The sequence below is a fragment of the Neltuma alba genome, unplaced genomic scaffold (genome assembly GCF_004799145.2).
Source record: "Neltuma alba isolate B1F8T4 unplaced genomic scaffold, ASM479914v2 tig00003845_pilon, whole genome shotgun sequence".
NCBI classification, from domain to species: Eukaryota; Viridiplantae; Streptophyta; class Magnoliopsida; order Fabales; family Fabaceae; genus Neltuma; species Neltuma alba.
In genome coordinates this window covers 245,659-264,409 of record NW_021633445.1, presented here as the reverse complement: position 1 = coordinate 264,409, position 18,751 = coordinate 245,659, and the positions used below count along the sequence as shown (strand labels likewise).

General features: G+C 32.5%; 1 protein-coding gene across 1 annotated transcript; it reads left to right on the top strand.

The window, feature by feature from the left end:
• Nucleotides 1–4,599: 4,599 nt before the first annotated feature.
• LOC114742655 (ankyrin repeat-containing protein ITN1-like) lies at nucleotides 4,600–5,725 on the top strand. The gene is made up of 2 exons (XM_028930870.1): nucleotides 4,600–5,019; nucleotides 5,111–5,725. Exons 1-2 carry the CDS (start codon nucleotides 4,600–4,602, stop codon nucleotides 5,723–5,725), a joined length of 1,035 nt encoding a protein of 344 aa, XP_028786703.1.
• Nucleotides 5,726–18,751: the final 13,026 nt, after the last annotated feature.

The following is an 18,751-nucleotide window of genomic DNA, read 5'->3' as shown; positions in this document are numbered from 1 at the left end:
TCTCTATTTTCCAAAACAATTATGAAAGAGAGATACTCCCTCCGTTCCTTATTATAAGAGACATTTGATACTTATAGCATGTTCCTATATATAAGAGACACTTAAAAGTTATCTCTACTTTTTTGTATTGATTTCTTATTTTACTTATATTTATTATCTCCAACTCACACACTCTCTCTCCTTCCCACTTCTCTTTCTTTTAATAATTTAATTGTTCTCTCTCATGCTATCTCTCCTTATTAATGAGGGTATTTCTGGAAAAAAAATATATTTTTTACACATTGATTGTTCTTAACTAATTCTAACTGTTTTTTTTATCAACGTACTTCGGTTATTCGTCTCTTATAATAAGGAACGGAGGGAGTAGAAGATATCCAATAAAGTGCCAAATAACTTGATTCAATAAATATAGAAATATCCACGGAAACAGAGTAAAGCAATGAAATAATGCTAATCCAGTCAAATAATTTCAACCCATCGACATCATTGAAATTTTGCAAACTTCGTTTGGAATATAAGTTCTCCAATACAAAGCCAGCATGGCTTATCATGGGGGGAAATAAATGAAGAATATAATAGTTCCATGAAATTATCATACGATGCAAACCAAAAAGAAACTCAATGTGAAAATTAGAACAAACATGATGCTTTAAAGAATCTTAGCACAATTGCTTAGCTTATACGCCTATAGCAGCACAGGTCATCTTAGATTTGAACAGTAGCATACAAAAGATTCTAATTTAAATGCAATAACATTGCTAATTTTCTGGAAAGAACCTCTGCTTACTTGGGCATTCAAACCATCAAGAATGAGGAAGAGAGAGATGGAAAAGAAGGGGAAAGATATGGAGGAAGAGATGTAATGTAGGCATCTGAATAAACTACTTTCGGCAAAGCTATGGAGATTCTCTCATATTTTCCAACGATGGGTGCGGGACGGCGGAGCTTCCTGTCTGCATTGCCTGGGGGTGGAACTTCGACGGAAAATGGCCCTCTGAACCCTAAAGGGATCTTGCAGAATATGCAATTAAATGAACGACCAGATTATATGAAGATGGATGGTTCAGATGCGATTCTAAACAGCTTCATGAGATATCTTTATGCAGGCCGTCAGATCAACTGGACGGGTAGGATATTAAGCTTCTGAGGGAAAAGGAGAAAATGGCCCCTGAGAAGATCCGGATCCATCCGGATCCCACGTTGACGAAGAAGAACTTCCCTCGCAAGTTCTCTCACATCACTGTATTTCTTGGTTCAGTAATGGCTTTCAACCCCACAGAATCCCCAGGCTTGTTTTGCAGAAGCAACCTTACAGTAATTTTATCTCACTCTACAAGAAAAGAACAAATAAAGCGATTCCATAAGGTAAAATAAGACCTCTTTTTAACCGTCTTCTTTCTCTATATCCTTCATTTACAGATGTTGCTTCATCTTCTTCTTCTTCTGTGATTGGTGCGTCTGCGTATTCCTCAGTTAATGTTTTCATTATTTCATTGATTCTACTATTCTTTCTGGTTTACCCTTATAATTTCATTAAGGATGGCGCCAACTCCTCTGTTCAAATATGATTCAAATCATTGAAATCTTATTTTCTATGCATACAATCCAAGATTCGTTGATATTCAATTTTTCCCCCCAGGAAACTAACTGTTTGATTAAAGAAGCTGGTTTTTCATAGGCAAGTGCCATAAGAGGAAGATTTCCTCTTTCCATCGACAACCAGGTATAATTTTTTGCCAGATTATGCAGATTTTTTTTAATTCAAAGAAATACATGATTTATTAATACTTGATGGTTAAATTATTTAGAATTTTTAAGTTTATATGTAATACTTCCTGTACTCCTAAATGTATAAGTTAGTGGAAATATTTACTTTAATTTTAAATATAAGACTTTAATTTACTTTGTCCGTCAAATTTATAATTTTTCCCCATAGTCTATCTCTAAAGGAAGTTTCATCAACAGAGATTGTTTCTAATGCAAATGATGAAAGGTGATATTTTGTTGGGAAAAAAGGATTAAAGGAGATATTTTAAGAAAATTAAAAATTAATTATTTAACTCTTATGTTTGGAATATAACAAATATATATATATATATATATATATATTCATGGAACAATTTGATAAAGAGCATTTGCAGATGAAATTAGTATTTTGGAGGATGAGATGTCTCCACCAATAAGATAGAATAATGCTCAACCATAAAAACGAATGGTTGCGGAAGGTATCAGTGGGACCAAAGCTGCTTCCTTGAAACTGCTTAATTTCAACGTCAACACAATTAATTAATTTTTCATCATCAATAATTGAATAATTCATCCCAACATCCGTACCATAGTGTCTACGAACTGTGAATGCAATTGTGTCCCGTTTCCTTTATTAACTCATTTAGAATTTTAAAAGATAACATTATTTCTCATACTAATTATCATAAGTTTTAATATAAGCACATTTTATATCAATGGAAACATAAGCATTTAGTTAATCATAATCTTGAGAATAGTCTCTTCCATGACAATCATCATTCATGAGAAATATGTAAAATATCTATAGAGTGCGAAAGTGCTTTGTTTCTTTATATTTTTATTATATATCGATGTCATATATCTTTAGAAGTTGATAAGCCATAAACAAAACAGTATAACTTATCTCGAGCTTTGTACAAAATATATAGAGAATATGCAAAGTTATGATCACGAAATATTTATAAATAATGAACAGTACAATTCTTCTTGGATTCGATATGAATGTGCCAGCCTCGTGACCCACAATTGTTGGTAGAAAAACTAAACCAGAAAATGCAGAAATCAATGCAAATGCATAGAAAGCTGGGGGAGTGTTAATGTGTATGGTTTTGCAGATAAATGGATGCGCCAAATGAACATCCAATGGATACTCCTGAAGGGCCTAATCACATCCAATTTATACAGAGGGTTGATTCAGCTAATTTTAGGAGGCCTTCCCTTCATCTTTTGGAGGATACAAGTAAATTTTTTAAAAAAAAAACTGATGTGTTCACTTATTTGTGGTTCCTGTTAATTTTTCCAAATTTTGATTCAATTGTGGTGAGGAAATGATGGAATCCTCTCACCTAATAAAACATAAATGCATGTAATTCCATATATAGTTAGGTGGCTGGTCACTGATGAATATGGGCTTCTTTCTTCAAAATTGCAAGACTTAATTAGGACAAAATGAAGTAATTTCTTTACTATTTTTCCCATTGTTGGTGTTTTTTTTTCTTTTTGAAAATTACTTTCTCCCCCTAATTGTGAACAAACGTTGTTCCAATATCAAATACAGACTTGTATATTTATTAATACTTGTTGGCTCATATCGCATGACCTCTTGGTTTCAAGTCTTATATCTAAAATTAGGATCTTGGTGGTAAGTAATTTGTCATTACTTTTTGAACAGTGAGGCTTGTTATGTTCTTGGTGAACTCTCAAAACTTAACTCATCATCCAAACTTTTAGTTTAATAAAAAACTTGTTATTCCAACAGATCAGATACGCCATGAGGGTTAGAAATCTATGAAAGATTAATTACTCTTCTACCTCACTCAAGTTAGAGCTGATCACCCAAAAAACCGAAACATTTCAACTTTGTTTCAGGGGAGGCCAGATTCAACTACATAAACTTATGCGTACCTCTTTACAAATATGCATTAGAAGGCAATTGGGAGAAAGCCAAGCCCATGCTGTTAGATCATAACAGAATGCTAGTGAATGCTGCTATAGCAAAAGGGTATCCAACAGCACTTCATGTAGCAGCAGGAGCTGGCCATTTTCACTTTGCGAAGGAGCTTGTGAACTTGATGGACGAGAATGACTTGGATTTACAAGACTCTAGGGGAAACACTGCCTTCTGCTTTGCTGCAGCAGCAGGAAGCTTGGATATTGTTAAGTTAATGTGGGAAAAGAACCCCTTGTTGCCAAAAATTAGAGGTGGAAATGGTTTCACCCCTCTTCTTTTTGCTGCACAGCAAGGAAGAGCTGATGTGGCATGGTATTTATATCCTAACACTATCGAAACCTTCGATGAAGCAGAGTGGAATAAGTTATTCCTCACTTGCATCGACACTGGTATTTATGGTAAGTTCATATTTGATGCATACTAAATATATAATACAAAACCTGTTCTGCAAAGTTTCTTAGCTTGATATATATATATATATATAGCTCTATATTGCTTATTACTTTGTGTGACAGCATCTATTTTTGGTATCTATGTATGCGTTTCTTGACTACATTCTGAAATTTCTTAGATTTAGCGTTGAAAATGTTGAGAGATAAGCCAGACCTTGCATTAGCAACAAATGAACGAGGTTTGACGGGTTTGCATATCATGGCTCAGAAGACAACAGATTCGGGTCATCATAGTCTAGGACATCAGAATAAACTAATAAGTTCAGGTAATAATTAGCCACTGTAATTACTTGTGACGAAGACTAGAAAATTAGTCTTTACACTTGCTATATGTATCAATTTGTTTTTCTAATAATCATTACATTTAGTTCGTACCTTATGGCTAAAATCACAGACTGCCCCAACATATTGCTTAACATTAACTTAGTCAAATCATCATGTATCCTAGGGATGAAAAACGGTGTTGCTCTTCAACTTGTTCATTCCCTCTGGCTAGGAATTCTCAAGCTTGTAAACTCAGAGCAAGATATAAGAAAGATCATAAATGAGCCATCCCGACTATTATTTGATGCTACAAAAGTTGGAAACTTCGATTTCTTAGCTGAGCTTCTGAGATCCTACCCTGATTTGGTATGGGAGTTGGACAGCCAAAAGCGAAGCATAATTCACATTGCTGTTTCACATCGTCATCCTAACATCTTCAATCTCATCCGTGATATAAGCGCAAATAAGGATATCATATTGTCATATGTAGACAAAGATGATGGAAACAATATATTACATTTGGCTGCAAAGTTAGCACCAGCTGATCGACTTGAATTGGTCTCTGGGGCAGCTTTTCAAATGAAGTTTGAACTATTATGGTTTGAGGTACTTGTCTTGCTTACATAACATGACATGCTTTATATGGCTAGAATATATCTATGAATTAATTTTTTTTAACAATCTTTTGACATGATAGGAGGTAAGGAAGATAGTGTTACCATCATATGTGAATATGAAAAACTCAAATGGTGAAACTCCTCAGGAGTTGTTCACCAAGGAGCACGCATCATTGAGAAAAAATGCTGAGTCATGGATGAAGAGAACATCTAACTATTGTATGGTTGTTTCAACTCTTATTGCTACCGGAGTGTTTTCAGCTGCATTTAGCATACCTGGTGGCATCAATGATAGTTCTGGAATCCCAAATTATTTATGGAAACCATCATTTATGATATTTGCAATATCAGATGCTATTGCATTGATCTCATCTTCAGCCTCCATACTAGTCTTCTTGTCTATCCTTATCTCACGTTATGCAGAATATGACTTTCACAAGTCTCTTCCCTCAAAGGTGATATTTGGATTGGTAACTCTCTTCATATCTATAACAAGCATGATGATAGCATTCAGTAGTGCCTTCTTCGTGACATATGACCATGGCATAAAGTGGGTTCCTAGCTTCATTTCTGTCATTTCATTTTTTCCAATAGTCATGTTTTTGTTTTTGCAATTTCAACTTTTTTATGATATTATTTACTCAACATATTATTTAAGGTCTTTATTTCGGCCAAGCAGGCATATGCTTTACTGAAAAATGGAGACCAATTATGAGTTACTGTTGTATCTCTGTATCTTTACTTCAATTTTTAATAAATATTTTGGTCTCTCATTTGGTAATTTATAAGTGATTCATAGGATATCAATCACATGCGATAATTTTTAGAAAGTCAATGGCTGATAAATAACGGTAGGATTTGATACATATGATTTAGAATTAAATTGCATTTAACACCTTGAAGTATTTTTAAGTAACTTCAGCTTCCTAAACTAATTTTTGGTACATGCAAGAACCTTAAAGTGCATTTTCAATATCATTTAGTATTTTAAAGTAATTCTTTATGCAATTTTACTTTGAAAATATTTTCTCACTAGCAATGAGCACCCTAAACTTTGGATATTGAGTACTATTAAGAAAATATTTTAAGGTTCTGAATGTACTAAAAGTTTCTTCAAGAGTCTTACTAATTTGATGTTAATTAACTCTTCCATGTTTTGTTAACTAATTGATTTCAAAGTAAAATTACCGTTGTGGTGCATCTTTGTTTCCTCTTCTCTCAATGTTTTTAATGGTTTGACTCCCCCAAAAAAGAAGAAAGAAAACCAATGTACTAATGTACGGACGAAAATTTGATGTTAACATATGTTTGGGTAAGTATTTAAAATTATGCGCAACTAATCTAAATCCTGCCAACACAATTAGGGTGATAATATAAAAATTTGACAACATAAAGGACTTAGAAAATAACAAAATTAAATGAGCGGTGATATTGTTCTATATTAAAAGGGAATATAACATGTTTTTGTTATGATTTCTCCTAATATTTCATGTTGTGGTTTTCTATGTATATAATCACCTCAACTTGCTAATCCCTATGGGACTTGAATATACCAACAAACACATTCGGAATTACGTACGCCCATAAGCATTCCTTTAACCAATTCATAATATTACTTGTGCCATTTATTTAGAGATGAAAAAGGTTCTTACAAGGATCTGCCAAACTCCAACTAGCGTTTCAAATGATTCAGTAAAGGCAACAATTTCATAGCATATGAACAACAAAACGGTCATGATAACTTTCTTCCCCCACAGAAAAGAAAATTCCCCCTTAAAGAGGTAAATGACTATGTTTTAATGATTGAGAAGTAGAAAACTGGAGACATATACAACAAACTTTTGCTTTTTTTAGCTGGTCATTTCATGTCAGTGTTAAACATCAGTATATTGATTTACCTTTGTGAAAAATTCTCCGGCCGCTGGCACTGGAGTGGAGTCCGGTGGCCATGATCGGAGTTCCGACTGCCGGCAGTGGTGGCTGTCTACGACGAGCAGAGATGGGAGTTTTATCTTGGGATTCTGGTCATGGGTTGTGTATATTTGAATGGCACGGTATTTACTCGTCTTTTTCACGTCGAAACAAGTTTTTGTTACTTTATTTTCCGTGTTTTTAGGGCAGCGTACGTGTGGGGACAGTTTATGAATGAAAGCTTTGGAGCATATAGGAGAGGAGGAATAAAAGTTTCATTGATACCCTGGGCACCTTTTGATAGTGGAAGACCAAGACCCTTGAGGGTAATGACCCATGAATCTAACTATCTGCTTTCCCTTTCCCAATTGGAATTACACTCGAGGACCTTTCCTGGAAACTTCCGGCTTTGACTGATAATGTTTTAACTAACTGAGTGGACACAGTAAGGTAAGGATGATTACAATATATACTCTAGCGATCCACCCATAATTATTTTAGAAAGATTATTACTATATGCTATAATTAAGTAATTTAGTAATTTTTTTAATTTTTTTTCAAATTACTCAACTTGATCTTATATTAAGGACTGAAGCTAGTATTATTCCAATACTCTCACTCTCTTACTAACCTCAACCTTTACCGAACAAACTAATAAAACTAAGGTTAAAATACACATAAAACTTCTGTCAACTTTGAGTCAGTTGTGTACGACCTTTGCAACCTTCAAAAATCTAAATGAAGGATCCAAACATTTCATGTTTTCACTTTCAACTCCTGTGCCTTTTCAAAATTCCTGTATATTTTCTTATTATATACATAATGTCATTTGAAAACTAACATGGGATTTGACAATTACGTTACATTCCTTAATTTAAAGATTATGAAAGTAATTAATAAGTTACTGATTCAAACTTTGGAGAACTTTGAGGACGTATTTTAGCCCAACACTAAATATAATAACTATACCACCTAGCTTAACAGGTAGGTATGATATATTTGGTCAATTTGAGACATTAATTCATTCATTTTGTGAAGCAAAATGAGATTTTTGGATTCAATCGATAAGTTTGTTTTCGACCCCTTCTTATTTATCTTCTTCCATTCTCTCATCTTGTCTTCACACACGAAAGGCAAACGAGCGAACTTAATGATGATGATGGCTTGAGCTCATTTCCATTTACAGATGTTGCATTTATGGTTGAACCTTGCTTTGTTTTTTAAATTAAACACTGAAACTTCGTTAGAAGCCAAAGAAGTACAACAGAAAGCAATAACCCCTATTCTTTATCAATATTCATCTCCTGAACACAATGTGGAGGTCAATCAAGAAGCCAAAAATTCCCGCCAGTTCTATAAGCGAATTTAGCTAGCGTTATTTTGTTTTCAAATATGACATCCTTTGTTGCAATTTATTTTTACCAAGGAACAAAAAAATCCAACCGAAAACTAAACTAGTTAAGGTAGTGGTTTAATAATTAGTGGGTCAGATTGGGTTCAAATCAAAATCAAATTGGTCATATTAAAATAATATAATTTAATTAAAAATAACAAAATTTAACGACATTAATAATCACTAATAACAAAATACTAAGAAATACAATAATAATTTTATTGTAACAATAACAAAGTAAACAACATTAAGAATTTTGATTGCTAATGATTCCTTAATACCTAAAATTAATAATTAATCATTACTAAAATTCATACAAATCTATAGTGACTGGATATTAAAAACTTGATAAAAAAAATAGGACCAATAACAACATAATTATTCGAACTAGTTCATTGATCACCAGTTCAATTTCTAGCTGGTTCAATACTCCAACTAGACAAGATCACTGGCAGGTTCATTGGTTTCTAGTTGAACTGGCTGGTTTGGTCTTTTTTTTTCTAGTCGAATCAGTCGGTTTGATTTTATTTTTTTTTTAACACTGCCTTTTAGAGAGTCCTCATCACGTGTCATCTTCCCTGGCTAAATTTCAGGCTCAGGATACCCTACTGCTATAAATGGTACGGAAATACAGATTGGCTTCACGCTCCACTATTCAACGTTGTCACAGGGTTAAATAATTGTTGCTTCATTTTTCGTCATTTCCTTGTCATGGAGTTAGGCAACGTTGTCTGTTGTCACATGCGTGGGGAAAAATGTTATAAAAGAGAGCTTGGAAGAGGGAGAGTTGTGTGGATGATGACACTTATTTCTTGAATCCAGCTAGCTAGTCCCTTCTCATTTATTACATCGTTAACTTTGTTTAAAAATAAAAAAATTCAAATATATCTAAATTTAATGCAGTAAATTGAGTACATTCAATGACATACAAATTGCAACTAATGAGATAATCTTCGAAAAATTTAATTATATATCACTTCGCTTTTATTTATAAGTCACTTGAACCTCAAGCTTTCAAACTAAAAAATACATTAAATTGATGCTTTTTCATATTTGTCATTATTAAAGAAAGGGCATTAAAAATATGTTTTATATTTTTTCTCTCTTATTTGCTTTACCTATCTTTACATTTATAAAATCAATAGGGGTAAAATTTAAAAAAAAAGCTCATTAATGATTAGAAATGACTTATATTTAGAAGTAATGTTTTTTTTAATAAGTGATTTATAAATAAGAACAGAGTAGTATATATGATTTATAATAAAGACAACTTTTTTAAAAGTTGTCTTGCAATGAGTAGGGGAGGGATTTATTATGTCTCGGACCTTCCTATTGCAGTGTCGGTGACTTTTAATTGACTGAGTGGGCACAGTGGTGGACCTAAAATGATCTGCTTTTCAGCCACGTCTCTCTCATATAATTCTAACAATGACTCTCACTTGGCTTTCTAACTATAGGCAGCCCGAATAATTTGTCCTTAAACTCTCTGCGAGCCCCTCAATCCTTCCTGCCGTGTTGCTAATGCTTCCTTAAAAGATAATAAAAACGGGGGAAAATATAAAAGATAATTAAATAGAATAGTAATGATAACTCGTATTTGGAGATTCGAAAATATCAATAGATATATGCATGTAAATATTGTTAAACAAACAATGTAATATCATGTATCTTAATGAGGTAAGTGCACTTAAGAAATTAATATTCAATCAAATTCGCAATTTAAGAACTTAGTTTCACAGTTAATCTTGGACACATTTGACCGTTTAATTAATAATATTTGGCGTAACTTGTGATAAGGGAATAGATTTGGATATAAAAATCCATATAAAAATAGTGATATAACAATAATAACTACAATATCAAAATTATATCAATTTAAATATATAAAATCTACTCATCATATTGCAGCCATATCTGTGTAGCTATATATCTGTCCGCATCATTGTGTTAACACTTCTAGAACCTAGGGGCCAAGAAGCACAACTCCAAAAGTAAAAAGGTTCACCACATCGCTTCTAAACCACCATAGTTTACACGAACTTAAAGAAACGCTTGGATTATGAATTTCAAACAAGGCACCACGCCCTTCAACCATACATAGTGCTTCCCCCTAAATGCATTTTAAGAAAAAATATGCAACAACGAATGAGCCAAAAAAAAAAAAGGTCACAAACTATTAGGACAACTCCCCTCCTCTCAACTAAGAGAATGTTTAGATGGTTGTTATCAGAATTACTTTTTTCATATGCAAATTAATAAAAAATATGTATTAATAATTAACATGTATATATTGATAAAACCATGGTTTTTACTCAAAAAGTATACTAGGGTGTTTAGATTAATTTCTCAAAAACACTTCTATGTAAGCTGAAAGAAAACTCATCTTAATAATTATCCTATACGTTGTAAAATTAATTCGATAAAGCTAATCCAAAGAAAAAGTGGTTTCATGAAAAACCATGCATTGTTTTGGCATAGTTAAGCAATTGTTGGATTGTCTATTTATATAACATGAGGCCAGATGAACTTTTTTGTAAAAGAACATATTGGAATTGACAGAAACCATCGTTTGTGGTCTTCATGGGCCATGTAACTTTAATTATTGGAATTGACTTAATAGTTTAGACTGACTAAGAAGAACAAACCCCGTAGATTTTCTCAAATCGCTGTATATATATTCTCTTACATCACACTACAAGCAATATCACTCTAAAAGCAAAGAACATATGAGCCATTCCATAAGGTAAAATAACTCTCTTCTTTCTCTATTCACTTACAGGTACTTCATCTTCATCTTTTTTTCTCTTACATGTTTTCATTTCATTCTACTTTTTCTTCCTTCTGGGCTAACTTTATGATTTCATGTCGGAGTCATGTTCAAATATGACTCAGATCTTTCAAATCTCATTTATGTTTCTGTGCGTACCATTCAAGAATTGTAATTTTTTACATTACCATTTCCCAGAAAACTAATTCGATTCTACAAACTGGTTCTAGGCAAGTGCTGCGAGAGAAAATTTGCTGTTGCAATCGAAATTCCAGGTATGGAGGATTATTATTGAAATCACCGAGGACTTTAGTTCATTTTTGTCAAATTACACAGATTTTTAAGTCTGACGGAAAATAAAAAAACTTCATTTTACGTGATAAATGTTATTTTTGTAGTTTAGTCTTAACGATTAAGTTTCTATAATTTCGTTTGTTAAAAAAAAAAAAAAGTTTCTATAATTTCCTATATTATATTCGTTTGTAAATTTTTGAAAATGAAAACTTCGGAGGTAAGGGCTCTGACTTTTTCAGCCATAAAGATGGAATAAAGATTCAACCACAGAAATCTTTGGTTTGGCGAAGCCATTAATTAGTGGGGCCAAAGGCTTCTTTGAACGTGCTTAATTTTGCCAAACAAACACCCAAATTCCTTGCTTTCATTTATTGTTGGTAAAAAATGTAACAATACTCATATTTCGTGATAATTAACAATTAATTATTAACAATTCATTATCATCATCCATATTGACTGAAATAATCTTCTACCACTTTTACTAAATATAATGTCTCTTCAATTAATTCATAAAGTAAAATAGATGGTTAAGTTTATTTTTTTTGTAATTAATATGTTGAGAATTAATTCGTAACACCTTTTTTTTTTTCAAAAAATACCGCTTAAAGATTAAAAAGGGAGGGATTTTTAGGGGATTTTTTTAATTATTTAAGTATATATGCATATGTTATTATCACACTTTTGATGAGAAGTAATAGATGCTTATTTTAAAAAAAAAATTGATGGGAAACTCACATGCTGATTTTATGTAATATAGTGAAGTAGTGTTAATTAATGTGAATGATTTTCCAGATATATGGAGGCATCAGATGGAGATCCAACAAATCCTCCTAAAGGACTTTGTCGCCCCCAGTTACGGAGGGTTAGATAAGCTGAGTTCAGAAGACCTCGTAACTTTTTACAGGTATGGATGATTACTATTGAAATTACAAAAGACCTAATTCACTTGAATCTGGTAAAAAAAAAAACAAAACATAATTCATTTTTATTAGATTATATAGATTTTTTTCACATCGCAATTTGGCTGGGTTAGATTAGAGTATTGACAGGTCCAATTGGCGTATTTCTTCCAAACGCTTTTTTGCATTCACAAGGTCAAACTCTTTCTGCTAAAACCAACATTTATTAGTCAAATTATATAGATTTTAAGTCTGAAGAAATAAACAATTAATTTTTCAAAATCTCATATAATTATTACTTCGTACACTACAAAAAAATTGACAAGCCGCCATTAAAAGTCAAAAAATCGCAGCTGAAAAACTTTTCAGTGGTAACAGCCAAGTATTGCCATAGCAACTGTTGCTAGAACTTATCAGCAGTGACAAAAAGAGTCGCCGCCGAAAGTATAGTTTCAGTAGCAACAAAAGTCACCATTGAAAGACCCTTGGCAGTGACTAAAGACCCTTTCAGTGAGACAAAACTTGCCATAAAAGTGTCCCTGGAGAAAATAGGACTATCACTGGTCGTAGTCATATCATCAATGGTTGGTCATCGACTGTTGCCACGTCCCCGCCTGTTGCCTTCCAGGTGTTACCACGTCACTCATCACCTCGTCTATACCACATGTCCATATCCTGATGCGCCACATCACCAATTGGATATTATTACCATAAATATGGCCTTACATGGTTCAAACTCTTGATCTCCTTTTGCATCCCTTCTTCTTGCCATTAAGTTGGAATGAATTTGGTAATAATTATTGTAAAATTAAATATATAAAATAGTAAAAATATTAAAATAGAAGTCGTCGCTTGTCGCAGCTAAAAGTGGCCTTTAGCGGTGACAAAAAGTCATCGTTAAAAGCTATTATATTAAATATTGTTAAATAGTAATACTACTATTAAATATTTATATCTAATTTTCTCATTTGATTAAAATATTTATTTATAATATCCGTTTTGTATAAAAAATATAATTCATACAATATTATTTGTTATATTTTTTATTTCCAATTATTTAAGCTATTATATCATTTATTTTAATATTTATATTTATAATTACGAAATATGAAAATAGTGTAAAAAAATAATAAAATTTCATTATAAATTTTATCATGATTATTTAACTCTCTCACATATAGATAATTATAATATCTCACTTTCATACACACACTCATTCCTTCCTTCTTCCCTCTCTCTTATTGTCACACACACCATATTATCTTTCTGACTCTTTCTCTCATTCTAGCACAACAATGTATAAAAAATATTTTATTTTATCATAACAATCATATTAATGAACAAAATTATTGTGTAAATATGATTTCTTTTATAAAAAAACTTAAAATAATAGTAAAAAGTTAAAATAGACTTTCAACAGCCGACGTAACCTTTAGCGGCGATAAAAAATGTCGCCACTGAATGCTTTTAGTGGCAACATGTTGAGTTGCCGCTCAAAGCTTCTTTAAGTTGTGACAATAACTGTTGCTTTTCACTTTTGAAAATTGAGCTCTAGTGGCAACTCTAAAAGGTCACCATCGAAACTACACTTTCAGCAGCGACTTTTAATATTGCTTCTAAAAGTTGTCATTGAAAGTCTTTTTTTTTTTTTGTAATGTTAAATTTTTTGGAAATGGAAACTTTACAGGAAAGGCTCTTTAACATTACCACAAACATAGAGTAATGATCAACCACAACAATCACTGGTTTGGTGAAGTGATTAACATGTATAGCTATGTTGGCAAAAAAAAAAAAAAAGCATAGTTGCTATATTGAACTAACTTAATTTCCCTGAACATCCTATACCCCTCTTGATTTCATTGATTGTTGGTCCAAAAAGTCAACACTCATTTTTTTTAGCTAAACAAGGAAGATAGCATGAGATCAAGAGTCCTAAAGCATGCAAACTAGGATCAAAACCAAAAAATGAAAATAAAGCAACCTGAAGAAAAACCAACAGAAACAAGATTATCATCTGAAAGCAAACACAAAGGAACACCCAAAAAAAAAATAGAGGAAAAACCAAAACCCAAGCAACTCCAAGCCAGTTACTTGGAAGAAAACTTCTCTAACAAACTAAAGGGCACATCCCTCGAAGAGCTGTGCAGGAAACATGTCCCATAGCTAAAGTAGATAATCTTGGAATGCACTTGAAGCTACCAAGCCAACAAGCTTTGCCAAAATAACAACTCTCCACCAAAGCCATGTAGATCCCGTCTACGATTAATATACCAACATATAGAGCTTGCATTAGCAAAACGCCATACTTCACCTTAATCCGCATAAGTCGCTTATGCCACATCCATAATTTTAACACTTTTATTACATATTCAGAAGCATTATGATTCATGCGAATCATTAATTGAGGCCCATGAATTAAGTTTTCATTTTACATGGGTTACTATTTATTTGGTACTTCCAAATTTTTGGTCCAAATTTAAAAATTCATAATTAATTATACAAAACTCGTTTGAGGGTCTTTTAAAATTCTTATGAAACATCTACAAATCCTTTACATGATAAAAATATCAGTCTAGTTTGATCCTGCCCATATTGACACAGTTTATTGCATTTCCTAGCTTGCCTTGTTTTGGAGACAGAAATTATTCCTTCAATTTTAATATTCATAACTCATGTTTTATATATCCATTGGCTTTGATTTAGGACGTTTTGGAAAGCTTAAGATGTCTGTTCATTAGAGATTATTTACTATACATTATTCAGCCAAACATTGACCATGATCTGTAAGGAGCTTAATCTAGACAGTCATATGATCATGCATCTTACAGTCATGCTCTCAAGGCCATATTTAGGCATACAATCACTTATAATTCATCCCTACAAATCAAATATACATGCCAAGGCCTCATATTGAATTTAGACAACTCACTGACATTGTTATATATTTTACAACTTATAGCAAAATGATGCCATAACAATCAATCACTCCATCCACTTACCCTTGCTCCTTGTAATAGCTCTTACTTTGGCGACTCATGACCTAGCATTGTTAGTCATTATGGGGTGAGATTCAAAAATATCCCCATAGTAGGAATTTCTATCAAATAATAATGCAAGATCACACTAGGCATGCAAAACAAGCTGTGGAGAACAATATTTTGCAAGCTATACTATAAAGTCAACTATACACAAATATATTGATAGACAAGCTGAAGTAACTAGTAGAAAAAAAATGGTAGAGACTACCTCATGTCTATTAGCTATCCATGGCCATGACTAATAATCCATGCAAGAAAAAGATTACATGTTCTCATGCTTAACGGCAATATAATGACACAAATAGACATGCAGCAATCAATATACAAAAACATGATAAGAAATAGCTACTTCCTAGTACTCCAATTCAACCATGACTAAACCTCTAATTCCTTTTCCATGACATCCCTTAAGCCTAAATACATGCCACAGAATGCATATAACAATTATTAGAGCCATTAATCATGTTGCCAACTCATGACAACTTAAAATCTATTTAATCCCTATCTTCTTCATCTCAAATTTTCACTTTATTTTTGTTTGGCATAAAAAATCTTGAGCCATCATTTCCCCACTCAAATTTTCATGAGCAATTCATTTTTAAGCTCAAATTTAACAAGGTAAAATTTCTTCCCCCTCAACTGATAAAAACAGAAACATAAGGGCCTTATTACAAAAAAATTCTATTTGATTTCTAATGCTGTCAAACTCACTTTCTCACTTAAACCCTACACAATTTTTCATTTTAAACTCATTAGAAGCATAAATATTAACAAAATCAATTTCCTTCTTGCTACCCTGTACAAACCAAAACTGCTTAGGGGGAAGGACAAATTGATTTTTCAATATTCCAATCCATACTCTATCATAATTCTATCTCTAACCACTTCCATAATTTTTTTTGATACACACCACTTCCATAATTATGATTTAACCTTAAGTCAATATTTCTATTCTTGAAGATTTTGACAGCATCTCCCCTTATGTTCTTGCTTTCCAAAAGTTACAAAATCTTAATAAGAACTCAAATCAACAAACAACATCAATAACATATCAAGAATAAAAAATCCATTCATGAAACCCTAAGTTCTTTTCCTTTTGCTAAACATAATATCAAGAGAGGTTTAGAGACTATAGGAAGCTTTAAATGGAAAAACTAGTCGTAGAGATGAGTTTAAAATATAAACTTATTAATCCGCCTGATCTTCTTCCTCTTCTCTTCTTCTTCTATCTCTTTCTCTCTCACTCTCATGTCCCCTCTCTCTATTTTCTAGCTCTAGCTGATTAAGCAAGGAAAGAGATGAATGAGATAATTTTATCTCATTTCTAAACCCAATTTTATCATGTGTCAATTCTATATATTATTTTGCTCAAGTTGTTGTGGTCTTTTTACTGGAATTTCATTATTATTCCTTTCTTCCTCTCTCTTTTCTCTTTCTTCTTTATCTCTGTCTTGATGTTCCCAAGTTTCTCTTAACTCAGTTCTAAGTTCTTGCATAGTCTGTTGTTGTTCATTCGGTCTGTCCAAGACTTATTGTAAGGGATCTGATGAAGATCGAGCTTCACCAGTTTGGATCCTCCCACCACATAGGTTTACCATAATTTTCTTTTCACTATTAAGAAACTAGCTGAAGATTAATATCAACAACAAACCATAAATATCACACTACTAATTCAATAGCAAAAGTCATCACACCAATAGTAGTTACTTAAGTTATTTGCATAACCTTACCACCTATCAACAACATTGCTAACACAAAAACTTAAGTAACTACATACATCTATATATCCAAATGATCTACACACTTTATATTCCCTACCAAGACCGCTACTCTGATGCCATAAAATGTAACACCTCCTTTAACTACACTAGAGGGCTATGAAATTTACTTCAAACCACTAGGCTAGATGTGATCTTGGAAAATAAAAATACTTTTACTAAACTCTTTATTAAAGCTTCTCCCAAACACGGGGTTTGATCCTATATAAGGGATAGGTTTTTTTGAAAAATTTTAAACTTTTGAAATAACTTGCAAAATGTCATGTTTAGTGGTTCATTCATCCATTTAATCCCTGAATTTAACATCAATGAAGCTAACTTCAGCTAAACCAATATTATCAAACCTTACCGCATTAGTGAAGTATCTATCTACTAACATATAGCAATCAAAGTAGATAGCACTTAACGGACAATTATAGGAGCCAATACTTCCTCTTTTCAAAGGTAATTACATCCCATAATTACCTTACGTAATCACATAGAAATGTAGATATACACAAAATACATATATATAGCCATACATGGCTTAATAAGAACTCTTAATATAAACAACAAAAGACTACATAGATGACCAACTGTCTTATTCACACCTACTCCCAACCTTTTCTAACTTCCTTTAATTACCACACCTTTGCCCTTCAAGCCACCTAGCTTCGTTGTATGTCATGGAAGAAAGAGGTGAGATTCTAGGAATCTCAATAGTGATAGCAGTTCATCATACAATTATATAAAGATCATAAACACATACAAAATAAGCTATATTAACAGCACTTGCAACCAAGCATAAATAGCAATGCTCAAATATTATAAGCTTTGTGAATAGATATAATTAACAATGCTCATACAACCCAGGCTTTGCAAACAAATATAATCAACGATGCTTATTCATCCCACACTTTGCAAACAGATATAATCAATGATGCTCATGCATCCTATGCTTTGCAATACCTGGGGCCATGGCAATTCAATCAACATCACATACTCATAATTGAGTACAACTCTACGAGCTCAATGCAAAGCAAATTCTACATACTCATATCTAAGTATAGCTCTACGAGCTCAATATAAAGCAACTTTCACATACTCATCCCTGAGTACAGCTTTACGAGCTCAATGCAAAGCAACTTTCACATACTCAATCCTGAGTATATCTCTACGAGCTCACATTTATTTGTCACAGAACATATCCACCATATATTCATTAAAGAATATAAGCACTAAGGCACAGATAGGCATGCAGAACTATTACATAAGTATATGAGAGGGAAAGAGTCATTACCTGGAGTCTCTTCTTTTGGTTTACCTTCTCCAGGTTTCTTCTTTAGTTGCCTTCATGCTGGGTTTAGGCAAATATTGAATCCTATAAGATGGTTTCATATATAAAGGGTCAATGCTTAGGCCATTTAACTTCTATTATCAAAATATAACTTCTCTTGATCCACTAATAAACTCTACTCTTTTTATTACATTGTTAGCTATCCTGAACAATGTTTTATATCTCAACCATTCTTTTAGGAATGTTTTCTTCCTTACTTCAACTCACATTTATTTCCCTTTTAAAACCTTTGGGAATGCATATATATACATATATTTCTCTCCTTTACTTCTTCGTTAAATCTAGAAATTCCAAGCTTATCCACT

Coding starts and splice junctions, on each gene's coding strand:
- LOC114742655 (XM_028930870.1), top strand. CDS start 4,600: ATGAAAAACGGTGTTGCTCTTCAACTTGTTCATTCCCTCTGGCTAGGA. Junction 5,020..5,110: donor TTGAACTATTATGGTTTGAG/GTACTTGTCTTG, acceptor TTGACATGATAG/GAGGTAAGGAAGATAGTGTT.